The sequence below is a fragment of the Piliocolobus tephrosceles genome, chromosome 3 (assembly GCF_002776525.5).
Source record: "Piliocolobus tephrosceles isolate RC106 chromosome 3, ASM277652v3, whole genome shotgun sequence".
Taxonomy (NCBI): domain Eukaryota; kingdom Metazoa; phylum Chordata; class Mammalia; order Primates; family Cercopithecidae; genus Piliocolobus; species Piliocolobus tephrosceles.
The window spans coordinates 133,689,947-133,712,781 of record NC_045436.1 but is presented as its reverse complement, the minus strand read 5'-3'; the positions used below and the strand labels follow the sequence as shown (position 1 = coordinate 133,712,781).

The 22,835-nt window shown below is 42.2% G+C and overlaps 1 protein-coding gene across 1 annotated transcript in view; it reads left to right on the top strand.

The window, feature by feature from the left end:
- The window catches only part of KIT (KIT proto-oncogene, receptor tyrosine kinase), an 82,873-nt gene that overhangs the window by 22,630 nt on the left and 37,408 nt on the right, over window positions 1-22,835 (top strand). The window contains exons 2-4 of the mRNA XM_023183161.1: window positions 15,542-15,811; window positions 18,341-18,622; window positions 19,689-19,825. Of these exons, the coding sequence (XP_023038929.1) occupies window positions 15,542-15,811; window positions 18,341-18,622; window positions 19,689-19,825 (689 nt within the window). The remainder of the gene's footprint in view (window positions 1-15,541; window positions 15,812-18,340; window positions 18,623-19,688; window positions 19,826-22,835) is intronic.

Genomic DNA, 22,835 nt, shown 5'->3' with positions numbered 1-22,835 from the left:
AATTCATCCAGACAGAAAGTAGAATCATGGTGATCAGGGGTTGGAGGGTGTAGAGAATGGTGAGTCATTATGCCATGGGTACAGTGTTTCTGTTTGGGATGATGAAAAAGTTCTGGAAATGGATAATGGTGATGGCCGTACAGCAACATGATCGTACTTAATGCCACTGAACTGTACACTTGCAAGGTTAAAATGGTAAATTTTATGTCATGTATATTTTACCATAGTAAAAAATTTCTGAAATGCCCCAGTTGCCAGATATATGTGTATATATACACGTGCACACAGATACGCATATGTGTATGTATAAATGTTAATCAGTCTCTCACTTATCTATGTTTCATTTGATATCATTCAAATTAGATGCCATACATTAGAACTAGAGTTTAGGGTTGTCACACTTTTTTACGTCTTGAAGTTTTCATTCATTCGTCCTTTTTTGTTGTTGTTGAGAAGGAGTTTTGTTCTTGTCACCCAGGCTAGAGTACAGTGGCACAATCTCGTCTCACTGCAACCTCTGCCTCCCAGGTTCAAGCAATTCTCTTGCCTCAGCCTGCCGAGTAACTGGGACTACAGGTGCCCGCCACCAAGCTTGGCTAATTTTTTTGTATTTTTGGTAGAGATGAGGTTTCGCCATGTTGGGCAGACTGGTCTCGAACTCCTGACCTCAGGTGATCCACCTGCCTCGGCCTCCCAAAGTGCTGGCATTACAGGTATGAGCCACCGCGCCAGCCTTATTTGTCTTCCTCAAAACCCCATTTTCCCTCCTGAGTCTGCAGGGAATTGACATTTTGCAGAAGTCTGCGTTTCCTGATAGGAGGAAATTTGGTGATCAGTGAATATTGGAGCTCACACTCACTCACACCCGCGCATGTCCAGGACAATGCTAACATGAAGGCAGTTTGCACTTGACAGGTCCTCCGGCAGGATCTTCTTGTGAGGATCCGGCTACCCCCATCTGTTTGTAAAGCGTGCAGCCAGGAGGATCTGCTCGGAGGGGAGACTGCACCAGGGCTCCCTTATTGTATGTCCTAGGTCTGGGGCAGGGGTGAAGCCTTTGACTAGTGTGGCTGACCTCTGCCATGCTCTTTTGACCTGTTTCTTTTTACTTTGTTCTGAATTGTTCTTTAAGTGAAGGAAGCGAATGTTCAAAGAAGGGATGAGCTCTCTACCCCCACTCCAAACTTCACAGATGGTGAGGGCCTTGCTATGGTGTTTATTGGATTCCAATCCTTAGTGCTTTTCTGGTTCATGTTTCAATATGTGCTTTCCAGAAATCAAAACACAGAAATCTACATATTTACAGCAGCAGGGGGCAGGTAGAGAAGACTGTGCTAGGCTCTTGGGAAGAACCCGCTGGAAATGGGAAAGTTCCTCCTTTCTACTCAGGGGTGGATCCCAGCATATTTTCCTTGTTACATCCAGACCTTATGCAGCTCCCCAAAGACTGACTTCATAATGGCAGAGAAAGGTTTCTTCTTAGTCTGTCTCTGAGATCAAAAGGGAAGGTCTTTCCTCAAGCCTTAGGTTGTATTTTTGTTAGGATGAGTGAGTGAGAAGAGAATATATTTAGTAGTCCTATGAAGGTCTTTGCTGCTGGTAATGTGTGCGTATCTAGGAGAAGTTTGACCACATAATTAGCTGAGAAAGGTAAGTCTTTGAGTGGCGAATGATACTTGCATCTTCACAGTTAATTATAAGATGTCAGAGCCATAAGTCAAATTTCATGTTTAGGTCCTTATTCTAATTCTGTGTCCAAAGAGTAGTATAAAAACAAAGTAGGCCTGGCATGGTGGCTCACACCTGTAATCCTAGTACTTAGAGGCCGAGGCAGGTGGATCACCTGAGGCCAGGAGTTCGAGATCAGCCTGGCCAACATGGTGAAAATCCAGCTCTACTAAAAATACAAAAATTAGCTGGGCATGGTGGCGGGTGCCTGTAATCCCAGCTACTCGGGAGGCTGAGACAGGAGAATCGTTTGAACCTAGTGGGGACGGAGGTTGCAGTGAGCGGAGATCATGCCACTTCACTCCAGCCTGGGAGACAGAGCGAGACTTTGTCTCAAAAACAAACAAGTTATATATTTTATATATATATTATAAAAAATATTTAAAAAGTTATATATTATAAACACATATATGTTTAGCTATATGTTTATATTATAAGGGAATCACTGCTATTCATTCTTGCCACAAACATTTGAGTGCTTTCTATGTACAAGAACTGAATTTTCCTTTTTTTTTTTGAGACTGGATCTATCTTTGTTTCCCAGGCTGGAGTGTAGTGGCATGATCACAGCTCACTGCAGCCTCAACTTCCTGGGCTCAAGCGATCCTCCCACCTCAGCCTCCCAAGGAGCTGAGAGTACAGGCACATGCCACCATGCCCGAATAATTTTTGTATTTTTTGCAGAGATGATGTTTAGCCACATTGCACAAGCTGGTCTCGAGCTCCTGGGTAAGCAGTCCTCCCTCCTTGACCTCCCAAAGTTCTGGGATTACGGGCGTGGGCCATGATGCCTGGCCTAAGCACTGAATTTGTATTAATGTAAGAGATTTATCTGTTTTTTTCTTTTCTGTTTTTTTTTGAAATGGAGTCTCACTCTGTTTCCCGGGCTAGAGTGAAGTGGCACGATCTTGGCTCACTGCAACCTCCACCTCCCAGGTTCAAGTGATTCTCCTCCCTCAGGCTCCTAAGCTGAGATTACAGGCACATGTCACCATATCCAGCTAATTTTTTTGGTATTTTTAGTAGAGACGGAGTTTCTGTGTTGGTCAAGATTGGTCTTGAACTCCTAACCTCAAGTGATCCATCTGCCTCGGCCTCCTAAAGTGCTGAGATTACAGGTGTTAGCCACTGTGCCCGGCTGATATTTCTTTATCTTGACGGTTTTTTTGTTTTTTTTTTTTTTTTTAAGACAGAGTCTTGCCCCGTCACCCAAGCTGGAGTGCAGTGGTACAATCTTGGCTCACTGCAACCTCCGCCTCCCTGCAACCTCTGCCACCCTGGTTCAAATAATTCTTGTGCCTCAGCCTCCTGAGTAGCTGGGATTACAGGCATGTGACACCATACCTGGCTAATTTTTGTATTTTTAGTAGAGACAAGGTTTTGCCATGTTGGCCATGCTGGTCTCAAACTCCTCAAGTGATCCTCCTGCCTCAGCCTCCCACAGTGCTGGGATTACAGGTGTGAGCTACTATGCCCGGCCTATCTTAACCTTCCTATGGCCTATGTGTTTAATTCCAAACATACAATGTAGAATAATTAAATCAGGATAATTGGGGTTATCCCATCACCTCAGCATTTATTTCTCCTAAGCATTTAATTACAGATCTTAGAATTGTTAGTGGCTTTAGACTAAATATTTACTTCGTCAGATGAGAAAAATGAGGTCTAGATAACCTAAGTAACTTGCCTAATGATTTAGAATCCAGAACTGCTATGTCTCTACCAGTATATTTTTCCCCTTCACATCCTTCACTAATTGCTTAAAAGTGTGCAGTTATGGCCGGGCACGGTGGCTCACACCTGTAATTCCAGCACATGGGAAGGCAGAGGCAGGAGAATAGCGTGAGCCCAGGAGTTCGAGATCTGCTTGGGCAACATAGCGAGACCTCATTCTCCACAAAAATGGCGGAAGGCGGCAGCAAGGGGAAGACAAAAACCCCCAAAACCCAAGTATAACTACCTGCAAAAGTATGCTGTTATACATTTCATCTGATATATACAGATACTAAATATTTACCAGACTCCAAGCATTTAATAATTTTGCTTATCTTCTCCAGCCTGAGAAAAGCTGTGACAGATGTCCTGTCTCTAAAACTCACTCATTGGAAGCTTGAGTCCTTGCTGCTGGGTCCTCTTAGTAAGTTTCCTTAGAAGCACACAGAACATTTAACATGTTTTCTATCTTGGGAGTGCTGTTCAAAAAGCAGAAGCAGCCTGAGGGCATCTTCTTTTGCCACCAGGTGGCACGCTTGTGAATTGGGAACTGGTGGAAGGAATGAATCAGGGTGAGGGTTGCACTAAAATGAATATCCTAGCTGGGCAATTTTGAGGAATCTGAGTGGGGAAATGCTTCATCACAGAGAATGAAGTCCATCTGATTTGCCCAGAGATCACAAAAATAAAAGACAGAAAAGCACAACATGAAAATGCTACAGGAAAGGTGGGATCGACACAAACGATACCTTGGCACTATGTCCGTGTGGTTTAAGGCAGAAAATTGAAGGGCTGACTTGGCCCTTCACAAAGCCCTGAGGAGGAAGCTACTCAGTAGCAGAGGCAGGAAGGGCCCAAACCACAGGTGAAGCCACCCAGGTTGAACGCCCACACAGAGGTGCGCGGGTGGGGTGGGGTGGTGCAGCCTGACTGCCTCCACTGCAAAGGATGTGCCTTTGTGTGCAGTGCGACATCCCTCTCTAGCCTTGGGGAGCCTGGGAACCACTTCCTCTCACATGTCCTTGGAAATGTGGGACCCACATGTACCATGGGCTCCTTTGTACCACTGAGAGTCTCCTGAAAAGAGTAGGTCCAAAAAAAGGGCGTCTTGAGCCCAAAATGAGCTTCTGCACCTTATGGACACATGTATCAGCTCCTGAGGCTAATGGCAGCAGTCTGGAGTCTTGGGCAGGTCATCTTAGGAGCCCTCCTAGTCACCCCTCTGGCTATCCCTCCCCTCAGTTCCTTCTTTCTTTATTGCCATCTTTCTCTGTGGATGTTCATCTCCCTAACTCTTCATTCTGAGCCCTCTGGGAGCACCCTGTGTCTTTATGCCGCCATCAGGCACTGTCCCCCACACTCACTGATTTTGAGGGTCCTCCCTCTACCTCCTCCCCCAACCTCTTCCCTGACACCAGCCAGCCCCTGCGGTTGCTGCTCCCCCAGCAGCACGACAAAGCTCCCTTCTTCCATGTCCCACTTCTGCCATACCAATGGCCAGGTCTGATTCTACTGTACCAGTCGCCACGCCCTGCATCTAGAGATCCTGGTTTGACTACTGTAGGCAAAACTCTGATGGTTCTGACATGCAGCCGGGCTTGCTAATGAGTGTATGAGTTCTGTGATTGTCTGTCCTCACTGCTGTCAATGGCCAGTCCTGTGCCCTGGAGACTTGGGGGTGGGTTCCCCGTCCTTCTCTGCTACCCCACCTACTGCCTTGTCCTCAGAGATTCTAGTGTCCATCTATTTTGCTATTAAAAGTAATGGCAAAAACCACAGTTACTTTTGCACCAACCTAACAGAAGGCCCTGTGCACTGTCTGATCTTGAATTTCCTGGTTCTCCTTTAGCAATGGAGTCATTGCCATCTCTACCCTACTTAAGCCACCCTGGGCCTTGTCATTTCCCTCTGGCCCCTCTGTTCTTTGTAGTCTCCACTCCCTCCCTGGGGGACTTCATGGCCGCCACTACCACCCTCGTGTGCCAGTAAGACTCCAGAGTGTATTTGTGGCCTCGACCTACCCCACCTCCTGCCTCCAGTTTCCAGAACCTTTATGCTGCTGCCTGCTGGGCCAAATGCCTCAAAATCTGTTTTACCCCTCCAATCTATTGGCACCCCATCTCCCCATCATGTAAGACAAAACCAGGGATATTTTTCTCCTTCTTGCTTCTTCACTGTCCAGGGCCAGCCCAACCAAGGTCCTAGGCTCACCTGGCATATAGCCACCCTTCCCCTTCACCCCACTGCCTCTGGTTGATGCCCTTGTCAGCTCTTTTCTGGGTCACTGACTGGTTGTCTCTGACTGACCTTGTCTCCGGTTCTTTTCCCCTTGCACTGTCCTTCACTGCTCCCAGAGGAGTCCTCCCAAAACATACATCTGCAGCTCACCCCCTTACCATGATGGAGGAGGCCTCCGGGGGTCCTGCCTTCCATTCCTCTCTGGCCTCACACTTGCAGCAATTCTGAATGATTTTGTGACTCCTAGGCACTGACTCTACTAGTTCTGTGATACTTGGTCTTGAATGTCTCTCCCTTCTCCCCCAACCCGAGTGATAGACTTTTCTCCTCTTCTACCCCTCAGCCTGGCCACATGCATCACTTGTTTTGAGCCCTAGGAATCTTTTTCTGAGCCCTCTCCACTTGCCCACTGCCTTAGGTTCCCAGCTCTCCATAATACTCTGCCCTGTGTTTTAGCCTGTACTTGCTTTATTGTATGGTAATTAGATGAGTCTGTCTTCCCCACCAGGCTGTGAGCCCCTTCTTTGTACTCCCAGGCCAAATGATAGGAGCTCAATTCCCATTTCATCAACGAGGACACGTTACAGAAGTGCTTGCTTTGTTACTGATCCAGCCTTGTTTGCCATTAATTACTGACACTCTAGCTTTAGCTTTATTTCTCTGTTCTGTGATTCCCCTGTGTCAATTAGTTCATCTTTAGACCAACCTTGAAATATACTTAAGGAGCTATTAAAAAAAAAAAAAACAAAACTAAGTATGCTGTAATGAAGTCTGTTATTTTGTGAATTTTAAATGGCTAATCATTTTAAAATGGTATAGTGCTATTGCTTGAAACCTTAAACTGTCCAAATTCTGTAAAATCACTAAATATCATGTACATAATACAGTACTGAGACCTGGCATGCAGATAGAACATTTCTTTAATTTTTAACAGCTAAACAGAAATTTGCTTTGTCTAAAGGAACTGGTTTCTCAGGCCTGGACATGGGAGTATTACAATGAAAGGTAAGGAGGAAATGATGTCCAACAGTTACCTATCATTCACCTCATGACTAAACCTGAGAAGGTTTTTTGTTTTTCTTGAAATGGGGCCTTACTCTGCTCCTCAGGCTGGAGTGCTGTGGCACAATCTCAGCTCACTGTAGCCTCGACCTCTTGGGCTTAGGTGATCCACCAACGTCAGCCTCTTGAGTACCTGGGACTACAGGAGTGTGCCACCACACCCGGCTAATTTTTGTATTTTTTGTAGAAATGGGATCTCACCATATTGCCTAGGCTGGTCTATAACTCCTGGACTCAAGTGATCTGCCTGCCTCTGCCTCCCAAAGTGCTAGGATTACAGGTGTCAGCCACCACGCCTGGCCCTGAGCAGATTTTAATTTGAGTTCTGCCTATATACGTGCTTTAATCTCTGTGTTACTGGATTAAAGATAGATCTGAACTTTCTCTTACCCAGGAAAATCTTTGGAAATAGAAAGTGTGATCCATCCAGGCATGCTCTCAAACTTTTCCATGGAATACGTTTAAAGATTGGAGGGACCAGGGGTTTGAGTGGGACATTTGGGAATGTGTAGTTGTAAAGTAATTCAGTTTCTTCGAAAACTCATGTATTTCCTCCTGAAAAAAATACATTTGATTTTACCTTCTATATTACAATATGTAAAACAATATGAAAGACTCTTGAAAATTATTTACCACTGAGTGAAATCGACCTTCAAGAAGACTCATAATCAACTTTGGGAGGCCGAGGCGGGTGGATTACCTGAGGTCAAAAGTTCAAGACCAGACTGGCCAACATGGTGAAACCGCATCGCTACTAAAAATGCAAAAATTAACCGGGTCTGGTGGTGCACCCCTATAATCCCAACTACACGAGAGGCTGAGGTGGGAGAAATGCTTGAGCCCAGGAGGCAGAGGCTGCAGTGAGCCGAGATTGCGCCACTGCACTCCAGCCTCGGCAAGGACAGAGCAAGACCCCGTCTCCAAAAAAAAAAAAAAGACTCATAAACATCCTCAGTGAAAAAGCATTGCTCTCTGCTCTCTAGGGTGATACCACTAATTATTTAACCATTCTTTCCTTTCTGCCCCTTTGCATTTTCTGTACTGTAGAGATTCCTTCGCTCTGCACTTACTGAGCACGTGCCATATTCCTGGCACTGGACAGAGACCTTACTTTGGATTGTGAGAGCTCACAGTTTGGTTGGGTTGGCGTCCCCATAGGACTAGCTTTTCCTGAAGCACCGCACCCGTTCATGCTTTGAGAACTTTGTCTTTGCCTTCCTTTTCCTTGAATACACGTAGAAACACATACACATGCAAATACATATACAAAGTCTTCCTGGCTCAGCTCTCCCCTCCACCCTTTCATGATTCTTCTGGGCAGCACAGGCCTGTAGCATGTGCATCACCTCTTGATATTTTTATTTCATTAGCATTTTGTCTTTGCACAAGGCTGTGAGTTCCCCCATGAGCACTCGTTCCGGTTACACAGTACATGCATGTTGAAACGTCACACTTTAATGATGATGGTGGAGTGGGCTCCCCACAGTAGAACAGGGACAGTTTTGGGACTCTGTTGCATGACTTCCTTTGGTTCATGTGGGTGATCCAGAGTTGATTTAGTCTCCTCACTTCTGGGCAAGAGCATTTTGAGGACTTGTGTGGTTTTCACTGAGTTCATACTCCCCCTCCCCCATCTGCACACTATTTCCAGTATCATCTCTTTGTTTGTAAAGCCTCATGGGTGTTGTGGGCGATTACTGGGATCCTTCCATCTTGGTTTTCATCCAGTTTATTCCTATGGGGATATAAAAGTATATCAGAAACAGTATGATATACAAATCATTAGCTTTTTTATTACGAATTGTGGTTAAACACTATGTGAACCGAAGAGTGGTTGAACTGCAATGCACAGGCTGTGCCCTAGTCACAATTCTTCCTGCTCTACTTCCCCAAAACTAGAATAGGTCTCTCTAATGTGGTAGATTTTCTTTTCTTCCCCGCCATTATTTTGTCTAGTTCCTTATATCTGTGTCTAAAGGAGGACAGGTTTAGAAAGGACTTCCTTACTTTTAACCCCAGCTATCAATCCAGTTGTTGGAGCTTTAGCCTTTTGTGAAGGATAGAAAGACCTTGCAGTCATGGTTGACCTGGGCCAGCCACTGCTCAAATTGCCTGGGAGCACCCTTGGGCTCCATCAACAGGTCTCTCCTACTTCCACAGATCACTGAGCCCAGAATTGCAGTCTCAACTAGTCTAGGAATTGACGTGTTAAAAAAATACTACAGGTATGCTTGAATATTTTATTTTTACTTAAAAACAGAAGATAGGACAGTTGCCTATCTTCTGATGGAGGACCAAAGCCTCCTCTTTGAGTTTTGGTTGAGCGATGGTCTTTCTCAGGAAAGTTCTGAGCTGCCATTCTTTCCATACACCACACCCACAGTGCAGGATTTGTGATTCCTTATTTTTGTGTCCTTAAATGGAGTACTTGTGAAACAATCCAAATGCAGAACCCCCGCTAAGGAGGCCCTCCCCTGATTTGCTAATGTTTGCCACATTAATTCAACAGTAGGCTTTCTTTAGTTGAGCGACCCATAGAAAGCCTTTCTTAGTTACGGAAGAATTAGCAGCCTTCTCCCCGTAAGCACACACTCATTTTTCACCAATTTCTATAATGTGCACTTTATACATATAATTTATACATAATAAAATATCAAATACAACTCCTATAAGCAGGTTTGGGGATAAAACCACATGACTCATGGTGTGAGTAGAAGAGCAAAGATACACTAGAGAAGGACTTGATAGCATTGGACAATAAAAATGCCTTGGGCAAGGTCAGTGTGGTTTAAAATAAGAGCTAGGTCTTTCTGCTCAGAGAGTTAAAAGACCTTCCCCTGCCAATGCTTATTTAGTATAAGCTCAACTGTATAGAAAAACTAAATAAAAATAGTGAAGCAATTAATTTTTTAATGACATGATTTAAAACAACATAGAGGGGTTTACAGGGGCCAATAATAGAGGCCAGTGTGATGAGATTAAAAAAAGCATCCAGATACCTGAGGCAAGTTTTAGATTTAGCTGGGCATTAAAGAATTGTTGAGTTTTAAAAAAGTTAATTGTGGTAAAATACATGTAACTTAGGATGTACTATTTTTAAGTGTCCCAATTCTGTGTGGCACCAAGTATCTTCACAATGTTGTGTAACCATCACCACTAACCATTTCCAGAACTTCTTCATATCCCAAACAGAAACTTATTAAATAATAACTGTCCATTCCCCTCTGTATTCCCTCCCCACACCTTGGTAACCTGTTCTACTTTCTGTCTCTGTGAATTAGCCTATCCTAGGTACGTCATATAACTGGTATCATACAATATGCCTTTGTGTCTGGCACATTTGACCTAGCATACTGTTTGCAAGGTTCATTCATGTGCGGCATATATAGAATGGTCCTTTTTTTTTTTTTTGGCTGAGTAATATTCCATTGTATGTATATACCACATTTTATCCATTCATAAGTTATTGGACCACATTTGGATTGTTTCCACCTTTTGGCTATGGTGAATAATACTGCTGGGAGCATTGGTGTACAAGTATGGGTTTGAGTTTCTGCTTTCAATTATTTTGGTTGAATTTTATACTGCTAATGATGAGGGAGACATAGCAAGTACCTGAAGAGGTTATAAGCAGAGGGTTTGTTGGCATTTCTTTTATTTTGAACTATCACTAAAATCTTGCATTGTTGACTGTTCCTAAGTATCCCCTTCCTCCTTAAAGCTCTTTGAAAGCAAAGGCCATTTTCTAGGTTCAGCACTTATCAAGTACCTGCATTTACTGAATAAGTATTTACGGAAGAGTTCCTGGAGCTCCTAGCTTAGAGCCATCATTCCTTATAGTACTAGCTGGTCTCCAGAGTGTTGGGTTTTGCCATCTATCGTTTTTTTGGGTTCATTAATTAACACATGTTCAGGAAACAGAAAACAAACCTTAATATTAGCCTCAGCCAAACATAATTGGGGAAGTACATTTGCTAATGCAAAAAGTCCTGATGCAGATAAAACACAATTCAAGAAACATTTGTTAAGAACTTGCTGTCTACCACACACTTTTCAAAATTTGGAATTTCAGAGCAATTTCAAAGCTAAGTTGGAATACCTTTTTGAAAGGCATTCTCTTAATATGAAGCTCTACTCTTTTGAACAAATCTTTACAGTTTTTAAAAATTGTGAGACTACTATAACAATATTAAAGACAATTTAAAAAAGAGAATAAACATTACAGTCCCACCCTAATAAAAGCGCTATTTTCATTTTATAATGTGAGTTTATAAATCATTTATTTTGAAAATAAAACCCTGAATACTTCTGGTGGCAATTAATTATTTTTTAAAACTCTAGAAGTGAAGCATGAACTCATGATCTTGAATTTAGAGGGCCCTATTTGGAGATATGCATGGCTTTTTGATTTAATGAAGCCAGGCTTTTCTTGGTGGAGCAGCAGAATTGACATGGGTCATCTTTTGGGGATAGATCTGTAGACTGTTGACATCTGTTATAGGGACTGGGTGTTTAGGAGCCTGTCCTCTCTTTATTTTTTCATACGTCAGGATTGAAGAGAATGTTTGTATTACTGTGCTAGAGGGAAAAGTACGATTTAGGATCCTTACCTGCAGGATCTAAGACCTTGGAGTGGGTGTCGGAGATATGGACACAGTTGAACATCAGTACAAGGCAAATGAGTGATGGCAAATGAGCTGCCTTTGTTGGTGAGATTTAGTAAGGACAGGTTATCGCGACATGGAGTGGCTAGGGAACAACATCCACGAAGGGGCTGTCTTCAGTGAGGCTTTACACAAGATAAGACGTGTCCAAGGGACACAGGCAGAAAGAATGATGGGCATGACAATGGATGAAGAATCTTCTCAGGATCCTTAGCCAGTCAGCCTAAGGAGAGGCAGGTTGGGTCTGGGGAAAACAGCTAGAAGTTAACCCCCTGACAGTTCCTTTAAAGTTGTAAGAGCTGCTACTGTTAGCTGCTGCTGCCTCTGTTGTGGTTTTGAGGCTGGGGGTGGAGTTGTTTAAAAAAAAAAAAAAAGATAATTGTTTTAGGCTGGACCTCAGAGCTTTGAGGGAGGATGAGTTGGGGTGGGGTGGGTGGCGGCTGGCGAGGAGTCTTTTAGGAGAGGATGTTACCTCTGTGAAGTAGTTGGCTGGTCTCGGGTAGGACAGCAAGAATGGAAGGGATACAGGGTGTGTGGAGGAGGCTCTGAAGGAAAGAATGCTAGGATGTGCTGCCCGAGATGGGGAAGTCAGGTAGGAATGTGTTTGGCAGATGATGGGAACTCGTCCCATACATAGGAAGCGGATGAGTCTGGACTGATTTGGAGGGCCAATAAGATGTTCCATTTCTGGAATCAGTGTTCCTGACATTATGTGTTTTCCATGTACCTAAGCATAGTTCTAAGAGCTTTACATAACGGCCTTATAAAATAAGTACTGTTACTATCCCCACTTTACAGATGAGAAACTGAGGGCAGAGTTGAGTAGGAACTTGCCTCAGGGTTACACACTTAGTATCAGAGCCCAGATGCAAGTCTAGACAGTCCTAACTCAGGAGCCAAGCTCTCACTTGGTATGCTGAAAGGCTTTCCTGCTTTTCTATGATAGCATGTATTAAAAACTGTCCAGTCCTGTTTTAATCTCCTTGCATGTGTTACTTCACCTGATTCTCAGAAGAATTCTATGAGATGAGGGTATTTTTATCCTCACTTTCCAGGTGTGGAAACTTGGACACAGAGTTAGGGTGATTTGCCTATGTCACACAGCTAGACTTAGCTGCATTGGCCTGGTGTGTCTTAGGAAGTCAAGGATGTTTCCTTGACTGGATTGTAATTATCTATATCCATCAGATCAACCCATGAGAAAATGGAATTGATTGAAATAGATTGCAGTATAAATCTTTAAGAATTATTGGGTCAAATTTGCTATCAATATCATGCACATTCATTGGGAACTGTTCCTTTTTTAAAAGGAATAAATAATAGAAATAACATCTCTATTTATTGCTGCCTCTGTTTTTATTATTTAGTGCTCTGTACAACTCTGAAAATAATCCTGGCCACTGCGTGTCCATATTCTTGCTGCCACATTTAGATGCTGCACTGAGTGGACTCAACGTCTCACTCTATAGCCTTTATCACGTTGTTGGTGCCTAATAATATTTAGTGTTTATAATTGGCCTTATTGTCTTTTGATCTGGGGTGTACTTTGCTTGACATAATGGGGCTACAGTGGATGCCACCATAGGCAATATTTGGCTAACAAACAGGAATTGAGACTGGTCATCTGTACACACACCTGCAGGAAGCAGTTTCCACCCTCCTATAAAGCACCTTCAGTCTGTCCCTACCCATAAGTGCTCTTCTTTCTATCTCACATGCGAGGAGGTCTCCTGTTTTCTTTACCTTTAAGCCTGGTTCGGCTACAGATCTCGATTTCCGTCTTACACTGCCAGAACTACCCAAGGGAGAGCTCTGCATTTGCAGCCTGTAACCCTGGAGCGAATGACACTTCCCACTCAACTGAAATTGTACTTTAGAATTTCCAGCGGTCTCTTTGTAACCAGATTAGGGGTCTTTTGTTCATTTCCTGCCATCTTACTGTGGCATCTGCCCTTAAAGCCACCACCCTCTCTTTGAAACTTTGTACTGCATTGCCTTCTTTGCCACTTAGCCTCTCTCCCCTTTCTTCCTGGTGGTTCTTTTTCTTAAATCTCTCATGACCCTTTACTACACCCTCTTGGCTGGAAGATCCCTTTAAGATCAGTGCTTGGTTGGTTCCTCAAACCCGTTTCTTTAATGATCTGATCTTGTTTGTTAACTTCACAAGGTGTCACTGGACCATCATCGTCTGAATTCCAGGTTATAAGCAACCCACTGCTGAGAAGTCCCATTACCAGCCAGGTTGTACCTATGAGCAAATGACACCTCTCACGTCCCCTCCCCTCAGACTATGCCCCCATCCCCTATCCTCAGCCATGCTGAACTTGTGTGGCTCACTCAGATCAGTCCTCATCTGCAACCTTGCATATGGTGGCAGGGGACATAAATCTGATGTGCATGAACCATTCCCCGGACCATTCCCCTGACCATTCTACAAGAGGTCACTGAGAGCCCCCAGGGAGTCTTGTTATCACACTGCCCAAGCCCACCTCACCTGGGGACCTTGCCTTCTGCCTCCTCACTGAAGTCCTCCCTGAGTCAACCTTTTGCTTTTTCATCCCACTGACATGTCCTTCCTCTGACAATCTATGGTGTCCTTTCCTCTTTATTCTGAATTCCTTACTGTAGGTTCTCATTACTTCTGCCTGTGACTGGCACTTTTTAATCACTTCTTTGAATCTAGTTGATTCTCTAGGATCTCACTGTGCATGTCACTTCTCTGCTGAAAAACCTAGAGTGAATCTACAGGGTCCCTGAGGTACATTCCCAGAATTTACACCCAGAAGTTCAGAACCCTTGGTGGATCTGGTTTCACTCCATGTAGTCTCACCTGTCACGTGCTCCACAAGGCATCGTTTTTTAGCCATGCTTTCGTCTTCTCCTTCTCCTCCTTTGCCTTTATGATATGGTTACACTCCAGCCCACCTCTTCTTCTTCTTCAGATTCACAGTAAATCTCATAGCTATGTTTTACTTCAGTAGTTTGTTCTATTTTTTTTTTTTTTTTTAAGAGAGACAGAGTCTCACTCTGTCACTCAGGCTGGAGTGCAGTGTTGCAATCACAGTTTGCTGCAGCCTCGACCTCCTGGGCTTAAGTGATCTCCCGCCTCAGCCTCCCATGTAGCTGGGAATACAGGTACCCACTACCATGTCCAGCTAATGTTTTTTCTAGTTTTTGTAGAAGTGTTGGGTGGGGGGCGGGTCTCACTGTGTTGCCCAGGCTGGTCTCGAACTCCTAGGCTCAAGCGGTCTTCCCACCTCAGCCTCCCAAAGTGCTGGGATTACAGGCGTGAGCCACGGCACCTGGCCAGCAGTTTGTTCTTTAAACCCTGAAATGTATGTGAGGATCATGTCTCACACTAGCATGAACTTTTCCCCAGCATCTATCATGGTGCTTTTGTTAGATGATAATGAATAGGTATTTGATTACATGGAGGCATGCATGATGGAATGAATTGGCTGTTGTAAAATTTCTAGAGTTCAGGTTTCATATTCAGAGCCTAAAGTTTGCATCTTTATAAACTAAATAGTTTCCTATCTAGGAAACCTATTTAGGCATTAGGGTGTTAAAACAGGTGTATCATTTTCTGCCTTAGTGTTTAGAGATTTGTGAATAGTTCTCCTTTTGATGAACATTGCCATGTAAAGGGAATTATATAGAAATAACTGAATTCACACAGTTTTAAGGAAAAGCTTTTCTATGTCATGGTCATGTACATTCTGCCAAAGAGAGTGACAGGCCAGTAGTTCCCCGCCCCCCCATAGTGTGAGATTTTGTTTCTGTTGTTTCTAAGCTGGGTGTCTGCATGTCCACACTGTGAAGATGGTCCATATTCAGAATGAAAACTTGACCCAGTTGTATGTTTAACCCAGAGAAGGCTGTGGCATCCAGCACATCCTGGCTTGGGGACCAAATGTGACCCTCAGGATTCATTGAGGGTTGGAGAAAATAACTTAATTTTCCAGATGAACTTAAGAAATTTTAGGCAGAACTGTCTTTTCAGCCATAAATAGCAGGGCAGCTTTGTCCTATTTTTATTGTAGAGTACACAGAAGATGGAACTCAGTATTGGAATAAGTGCTTTATTTCGCCAAGGAAGACGATCATACTCAACACGATTCTGTTTTTCTTGGCAGGCTCTTCTCAACCATCTGTGAGTCCAGGGGAACTGTCTCCACCATCCATCCATCCAGCAAAATCAGAGTTAATAGTCCACGTGGGCAACGAGATTAGGCTGTTGTGCATTGATCCAGGCTTTGTCAAATGGACTTTTGAGATCCTGGATGAAACGAATGAGAATAAGCAGAATGAATGGATCACAGAAAAGGCAGAGGCCACCAACACTGGCAAATACACGTGCACCAACAAACACGGCTTAAGCAGTTCCATTTATGTGTTTGTTAGAGGTAAATGCTTGGCTTTCTGCAATGCTGTGCTTTCGAGAATTTAATATCCTGCTCTTAATTTTGGATGACATATGCATCACTGAGCCATAGATAAAATATTTCTGGCTGGGTCTAGGAAGCCTAAAACACGTTTCTTTACTGTTCTCCCCCATCTTTTGATATGATACATAGTGGCTTTGGGTATGACCCCAGCTGGAGGACTGCAGGACTATGATACTTTTCCTAATGAGATTACAGTAGGTTTAGCCCATTTGTGCTGGTGCTTTGAGTAAACCCTGAGAATCAATTAGACCCTTTGGGAAAGCTGCATTTTAATGCCTTGAGATACTAGATACTCCCACTTAGTAAAAACACTTCAGGGAACCAAAGGCCTCTCAAGGCCTAACCAGACCAACACTTCAAAAGATGTGGCCCACTCTTAAGGAGTAAATTTCAGAAAAATAACTTGGTCAGCTAAACATCCCATGTCTGTCATGGGTTCTTTGTAGAGTTGTCCGTAGAAAACGTTGTGACCTCTTATAAACAAAAGAAAAATAAATATGGTAGTTGGAGTTCTATGCCTCATTTCCTATGACAAGTTCAGTGATTTGTCTATGATTTTAATAGCCTTGTCAAGAGTAGGCATGCTGGGCAGCAGTGTATCTTGTAGTTGATGTAAAAACTGATCCACTGACAGCCTAAGGGGCATATCCAAGTGACGGGAGGAGAAATAGAGTCCTGTTTTCTAGTTCTCGGTGTCCCTAGACTGGGGCTGTCTTTGAAACAGACCTGAGTGAGAGGCCTTATCCATGGTATTATGAATGAATAATGGATACTTTTATTCTAGATTGGAGATCGTAGGTGCCTCCTGAGTTCAGTTCCTTACTACAGTATTTGGATAAGATGATCCATTCTGTCTTGTCTTCCTTACATAATTGTTAGGGAGCCCGGATGGTACAAATTCTAACATGCTCCATCAGGAGCGAATAAAGCTGACTCGAAAGCTTGACTGTGCCTCTCTGCTTTATCAGTTGTCCTTTCCTAAGTAGGTAGCTGCAAAGGGATACACCTTGGTAAGTCACCACTTCGCCTCAGGGCATGCTTCTGTAATTGCTGAGCTAACCCATGTGCTGTCCTTTACATTCAGGAAGGCATTCTGCAATTTCCAGGTGGCGATGAAGTATCATGACAGTTGAGTAAATGAGGAAAACTGTTGAATTGGTTAAATCACTCTAACAGGGCTCACAGACTTTCTTTATAGGGAAAGTCATCTTCTGTATCTTGGAACTATCCTTCATTATAACGAATGTAAGATGTTTGAATACTTAAGTAATCTGTGTTATGGCAATGAAGGAAGGTCGAGCATCGTTGTAGGAGCTAGACTCAAGTGACCAACAAAGAGTAGATAGAACAGTAACTAGCTATGGCCTGGGACCATACATAGTTCAGCCATCATGAAGTCATTTGTTTGCAGAATAAATTAGTAAGGCTGGGAGATGCGTAATTTATCTTGGAAAACTGTTTTTCAAAATTGGTCAAGGTTAAGGATAAAACACAAACCTATTTCAATGATGTCAAGTTCATGTTTGTGAAACACCTGATTTTCAGATGGAAAGGACAGTTTAAAAACAGATTTTAAATGTAATCTGTGGGCCTAAACATGTATCTATTATCATTACACTGTAGAGGGTGGCAGCATATTGTGTATACGGAATTAGGTTTGTCTGGCTTCTGTGAGGCCCCAGTCAGCCTGAGCCACTCCCAGTCTGTGCCTGGTGTCCTGTCATAAAGACTAATAGCGTTCACTTTCACTCACAAGCGTCCTGGCGGGCTACGGTATTTGTTACAGCATTCCTGAAACTCACAAGCTCCCCTTGTGCATTTGAAATAACTTGATTTCCAGAAGTTACATTTGCATGTTTCTTCAGAGGAATATGAATCAAGTGAGGCTCACCTGTCATGGGTACTAGGTGGCCTGGTGAGAGTTTTTTGGATTCTCTTTAGAATCCCAAAGACTCTGGAGACGGGAAACCCTGGAAAGGGCCCTGCACCGAGGGGTTAGAAGGAGGAAGCCTTTCCTGCTCTCACTAGGAATCATCACACTGGCTTATTGGCGGATGATCCCTGGAGTTGTAATAAAGTTTTCCTGAAATTTTAAGAGCTCAAATGCTGCTCTCTGTTGGACCTGGGTTTGAGTTCCAATCAGCCATTTCCAGGTCATGTCACTTTAGGAGGGTTGCTTTTATGATGGTGCAGTTTCATCTATGAAATGGCAATAATGATAGTACTGATCACGGGAGGGGCAATTTGAAGATTAAATAAGATTAAGTGTAATGGTGTCCAAGCTTAGTGTGTGATACATGGAAAGCGTTTAATAAATGTTAATTCTCAATAGTACTAGATGGATAAATTTTGCTTTTGTTTACACAGAAAAAAGCAGCCATTTGTGCCACTAGTCATGAAAGGCAACATATTAGATCTTTCAAAAAGTGTTTTCAGTGTCTGTGACCAGCCATTCCAACTACTAATTTTGGATATGCGCCTCTACAGATCCTGCCAAGCTTTTCCTTGTTGACCGCTCCTTGTATGGGAAAGAAGACAATGACACACTGGTCCGCTGTCCTCTCACAGACCCAGAAGTGACCAGTTATTCCCTCAAGGGGTGCCAGGGGAAGCCTCTTCCCAAGGACTTGAGGTTTGTTCCTGACCCCAAGGCTGGCATCACGATCAAAAGTGTGAAACGCGCCTACCATCGGCTCTGTCTGCATTGTTCCGCGGACCAGGAGGGCAAGTCAGTGCTGTCAGACAAATTCATCCTGAAAGTGAGGCCAGGTACTGGCTGTTTCTTATCTGTTTCTGGGAGTTGAGAACTCACTCATCTAAAGAAGACTTCTCTTCTCGTTGGTCCACCTTAGTGTAGTCAGTCAGGGAGCTGGCTCTTCATAGTTCCCCCAGCTTCAAAAAATGTCATCTGCTTTTGAGTTTGTTTATTTCATGGTCCTGACCCTGTGTGGCGGTTCCACAGCTGCCTCTCATAGAGGCAAATGTGTCTGCCATCGATTGGCATTTAGACTGGACTGACTTAAGTCAGCCCAAAGTTTCATAATTACATCAAGTATTCCTTCCAAGAGAAACCCACGGGGCAGCTTGAATTATGTTGGTTGAAAAGATTAGCATGCAGATGATTCATTCTTTGATTTACTATTGACATGTGAATTGGCTTTCCCTTCAGCTGATCAATTGCAATGCATTCTCAAACTGTTTGAGATCTGAGAAGGAAAATTCCAGTTGACTGTGGAACTTGTTATTGTTATGCCATCATGTAGAATATTTCGTTAGCTGGAAGATAATCTAGGTTTTAAATCTCAGGGATCATCTAATTCAACACCAGCTGACATTCAGCTATTGAGTACAGTTTTTACTAAGGCTTTTGAAAAAGTATACTTACTGAAATTAGGGAAAATTTGATTATTTAAAGCCTGGATTTCCAGAAGTGAGCAGGGTAGGATTTGCATGAGAAAGATGCCTGTTTGCTTGAAAGAATGTAAGTAGTTGTTGGTCACATCCTCATGACACCATCAAGGTTGTTCGAAGTAAAGATTAAAGCAGCTTCCCTATGCTAGGGCTTCTCCTTGGTTTTGAAAAAGCATTTTCCAGAAGCATTATAATCTCACAGTGGGCATTTCTGTTATTTTCACTCAATTTACTTGAAGGAGGCGTGATTTAATTGCTGATACCTTCAGATATGCAAGTAGTACAGGTAGATTAGCACCATGCTTTGTATTTTATTTAAAAGATGACAAAGTAAGCTGTACACATTTGAGGAGAAATGGTAAATCAAAATTCCATGCTATAATACAACAAATTATTTGAGGGGCCACATTTCTTTTCATTCTAGCCTTCAAAGCTGTGCCTGTTGTGTCTGTATCCAAAGCAAGCTATCTTCTTAGGGAAGGGGAAGAATTCACAGTGACGTGCACAATAAAAGATGTGTCTAGTTCTGTGTACTCAACGTGGAAAAGAGAAAACAGTCAGGTGAGTGAATTGCTTCATTCTTTTCAACATATTGTTCTGTCTCTGTGGGAGATGATAAGGTTTCTCTTTAAGAAGAGTCTGTCCTGGAACTACCTCGGTTAGTGTGTCTGTCAGAGGTGGATTGTCTGGGAGAGTGCTGGGATTGCATATTTCCCCCTTTCATACCTCCACATGGAAATATATACATTTATTATTAGTAACAAATTAATTTTATACATTTATTTTGAGAAACTTGAGGGAACTCATGCTGTTTCTTTGAAAAACTCTGTTAGGGACTTAAAAAACATGGTTAACTGCATGAATACTTTGATTTAAACTATTATTGATACTGTTTAGGCCAGATTATTTAAAATATTGAAAAGCATTGCCACTTCCATACTTAAAAAGAATAGACAGTCTCAGATATTCACCAGAAAACTGTATTTTCTTTCTCTTCCTCTTCCTCCTCCTGCCCCATATTCAACCTTGGCAATTTTATACCTGTTTAAAAAACTCTTTGCTAAACAAATAACCATGGTGATTACCATAATGCAAAGACATTGTGATGATATTCATGTAGACCTGTGGTGGATGATATCTTGCTAAATGAAGCCTGCCATTGACTGGGAGAATGGATTGTACCGTACGTAGACTTATTCTTTCAAACTAATGACTCAGAGAAACATTTTAGTTTTTGTATCATATAATGTAATAAAAATAATAGCTTAGGTATGGATTTTTGGCTAACCTTACAGAATACAATTCCATATTAATTGGCTTTCTATAATCCTTGATTTCAGATGAGAGAACAATGTAGACGGGGTGTGCATTTGAGCCTCTGTATAACTTGAACATTACCCTTTTTTGAGATGAGAAATTAAATTGCCCCAGGCAGTTTTGTTCTGAACCATTTTTCCCAGGAGCCCTGCATGCCATTCCCAATTAATCCACTGGTGTTGGTAGATAAGCCTTCAGTGTTAGGAGCTCTTTGGGGAAATCCCAGTGCGCACCTCCAAGGGTTAAGGAAAACCAAATCACGTGCAAACAATATGTAATGTGTGACTTGCAGATGGGGCTCATGGCTGTCTGCCAAGTTTCATCCATGAATCTTTTATTGATATCTTTTGGCTTAATTTGGAATACTATTAGCACTATCAAATTATTCAAAAATCCATAATATTCTGACCCTTTGGAGTAAGTTTAACTCACAATGTAATTTAGGGTAAAATGACTTTTTAGCATTGTTGCCATTGTTTCAGCGCAGGGGAGTCTTGGAGTTTGTTCAATACTGTTAATCTTGGTTGGTTAGCTTTCTTAATGCCTCTAAACCCTCGCATTTTTACTTACTTATAATCAGAATCTTTGACAGTATCCTAAATTATGGGCTTTGGGTTTGGATGTTCATGCTGCATCTCTTATGACTGCACTATTTTCCTTTGAACGCTGACAAGTTCAGTGTTCCTGTTTGAGTTCTGCTGTGGACTCTTGGGCTCTCGAAAGAACTAGAAGGAAGATACCTTAAATCGAGACTTTGGTATGTTATCTGTCCATTGTCACTCTGCCTTTGTAGAGAAGTCTGTAAAACTATGAACTGGGAAAAGCCAGTTTGAAAATGTTGCTTCACCTTGCTTTTACATCTTCTTGACAATTGATCTTATGCTGTGAAATGGTACATTTCTGCCAATTATTAGAAGTCTCTCTTAGAAGGGGGTAGTAGGAAATCTACAAAGTGTTACACACTGGAAAAGCCTTTAAAGATAGGTTTGTTCCCAAATACCCTTTTAGAAACAAAAGTCAAGCCTAGTGATGCTCTTGACTTACCTAAGATCTCACAATTAGTTAACAGCAAAGCAGGTTTCTGTTCTTTTTAGTTTGAAACATTCAGGTTCAGCAGTCAACTTTTATGTGTGGTTACTTTAATGTAAAAATATTTGTACAACCATAATAACATTAAAAAATAGGTATAATCCCACCATCATAGATAACAATGCTGTGTAATAGAAATACATGAACCTTATGTGTAATTTTAAATTTTCTAGTAGGCACATTACAAAAAATAAAGGTAAAATCGATTTTAATAATATATTTTATTTGACCTAGTGTGTCTAAAATATTATTCCATAATGTAATGAACATAAAAATTACTAATGAGATGTTTTACATTTTTTTTAATACTAAGGCTTCAAAATCCAGGACATATTTTATATTTACAGCACAACTTACTTTGGACTACCAGATTTCAACTGCTCAGTAGTCCCAAGTGTCTAGTCCTTATAAATGCTATATAGTCTGCATTTTTTCATATTTTTTTATCTTTTCCCCTATGCATATATATTATCACATGATTGCAATTTTAAGGTACATTCAATTTGTGCTTTTTAAATAGGTAAACACCTCTCTTACAGTCATAATGCTATACTTGATATACATTTAGGTCATTTCTGAGTTTTTACCACAACCAACATGTTGGAGCTTTTATTTTCTGTTGAGCAATTTCCTCAAGTTAAATTTGCTAGAGTTGATCAGAGGGTATGAACATCCTGGCACGCTCCTTTCCAGAAGGATTTTTCTGATTTATAATACTGTCAGATGCTTTATTAGGTTTACCAAAGCCTCGCCAAGGAATCACTGTTGGTCTCATTCCATGTCAATATTAGCTCCTTTTACTTTACTTAGTTGGTTTTTTTTTTTTTTTTTTTTTTTTTTCCCATTGTGATAGGAGTGTGTGTACATTACAGAAAATTTGGAAGATGCAGAAAGCTATATTTGACTTTCTTTAATCCTTTCAGAAAGCTGTTGTAGCTTATGTTATGGTTTCCCCCATGACTTTTTAAATACGAGAAATCTCTCCATGTCTCGTCTGCAGACAAATAATGAGTGAGATGGTATTATCACAAGGGTAAATGCACAACCTTTTCTTTTCAGCTCATGCTTAAATAATTTGGGACTTGTTCTTAGATGTCTCTTATACCTTGAAACTCCCATCAGTGGTTCACAAGATTCTGCTGGGTGAGAACTGCAAGATGAGTTT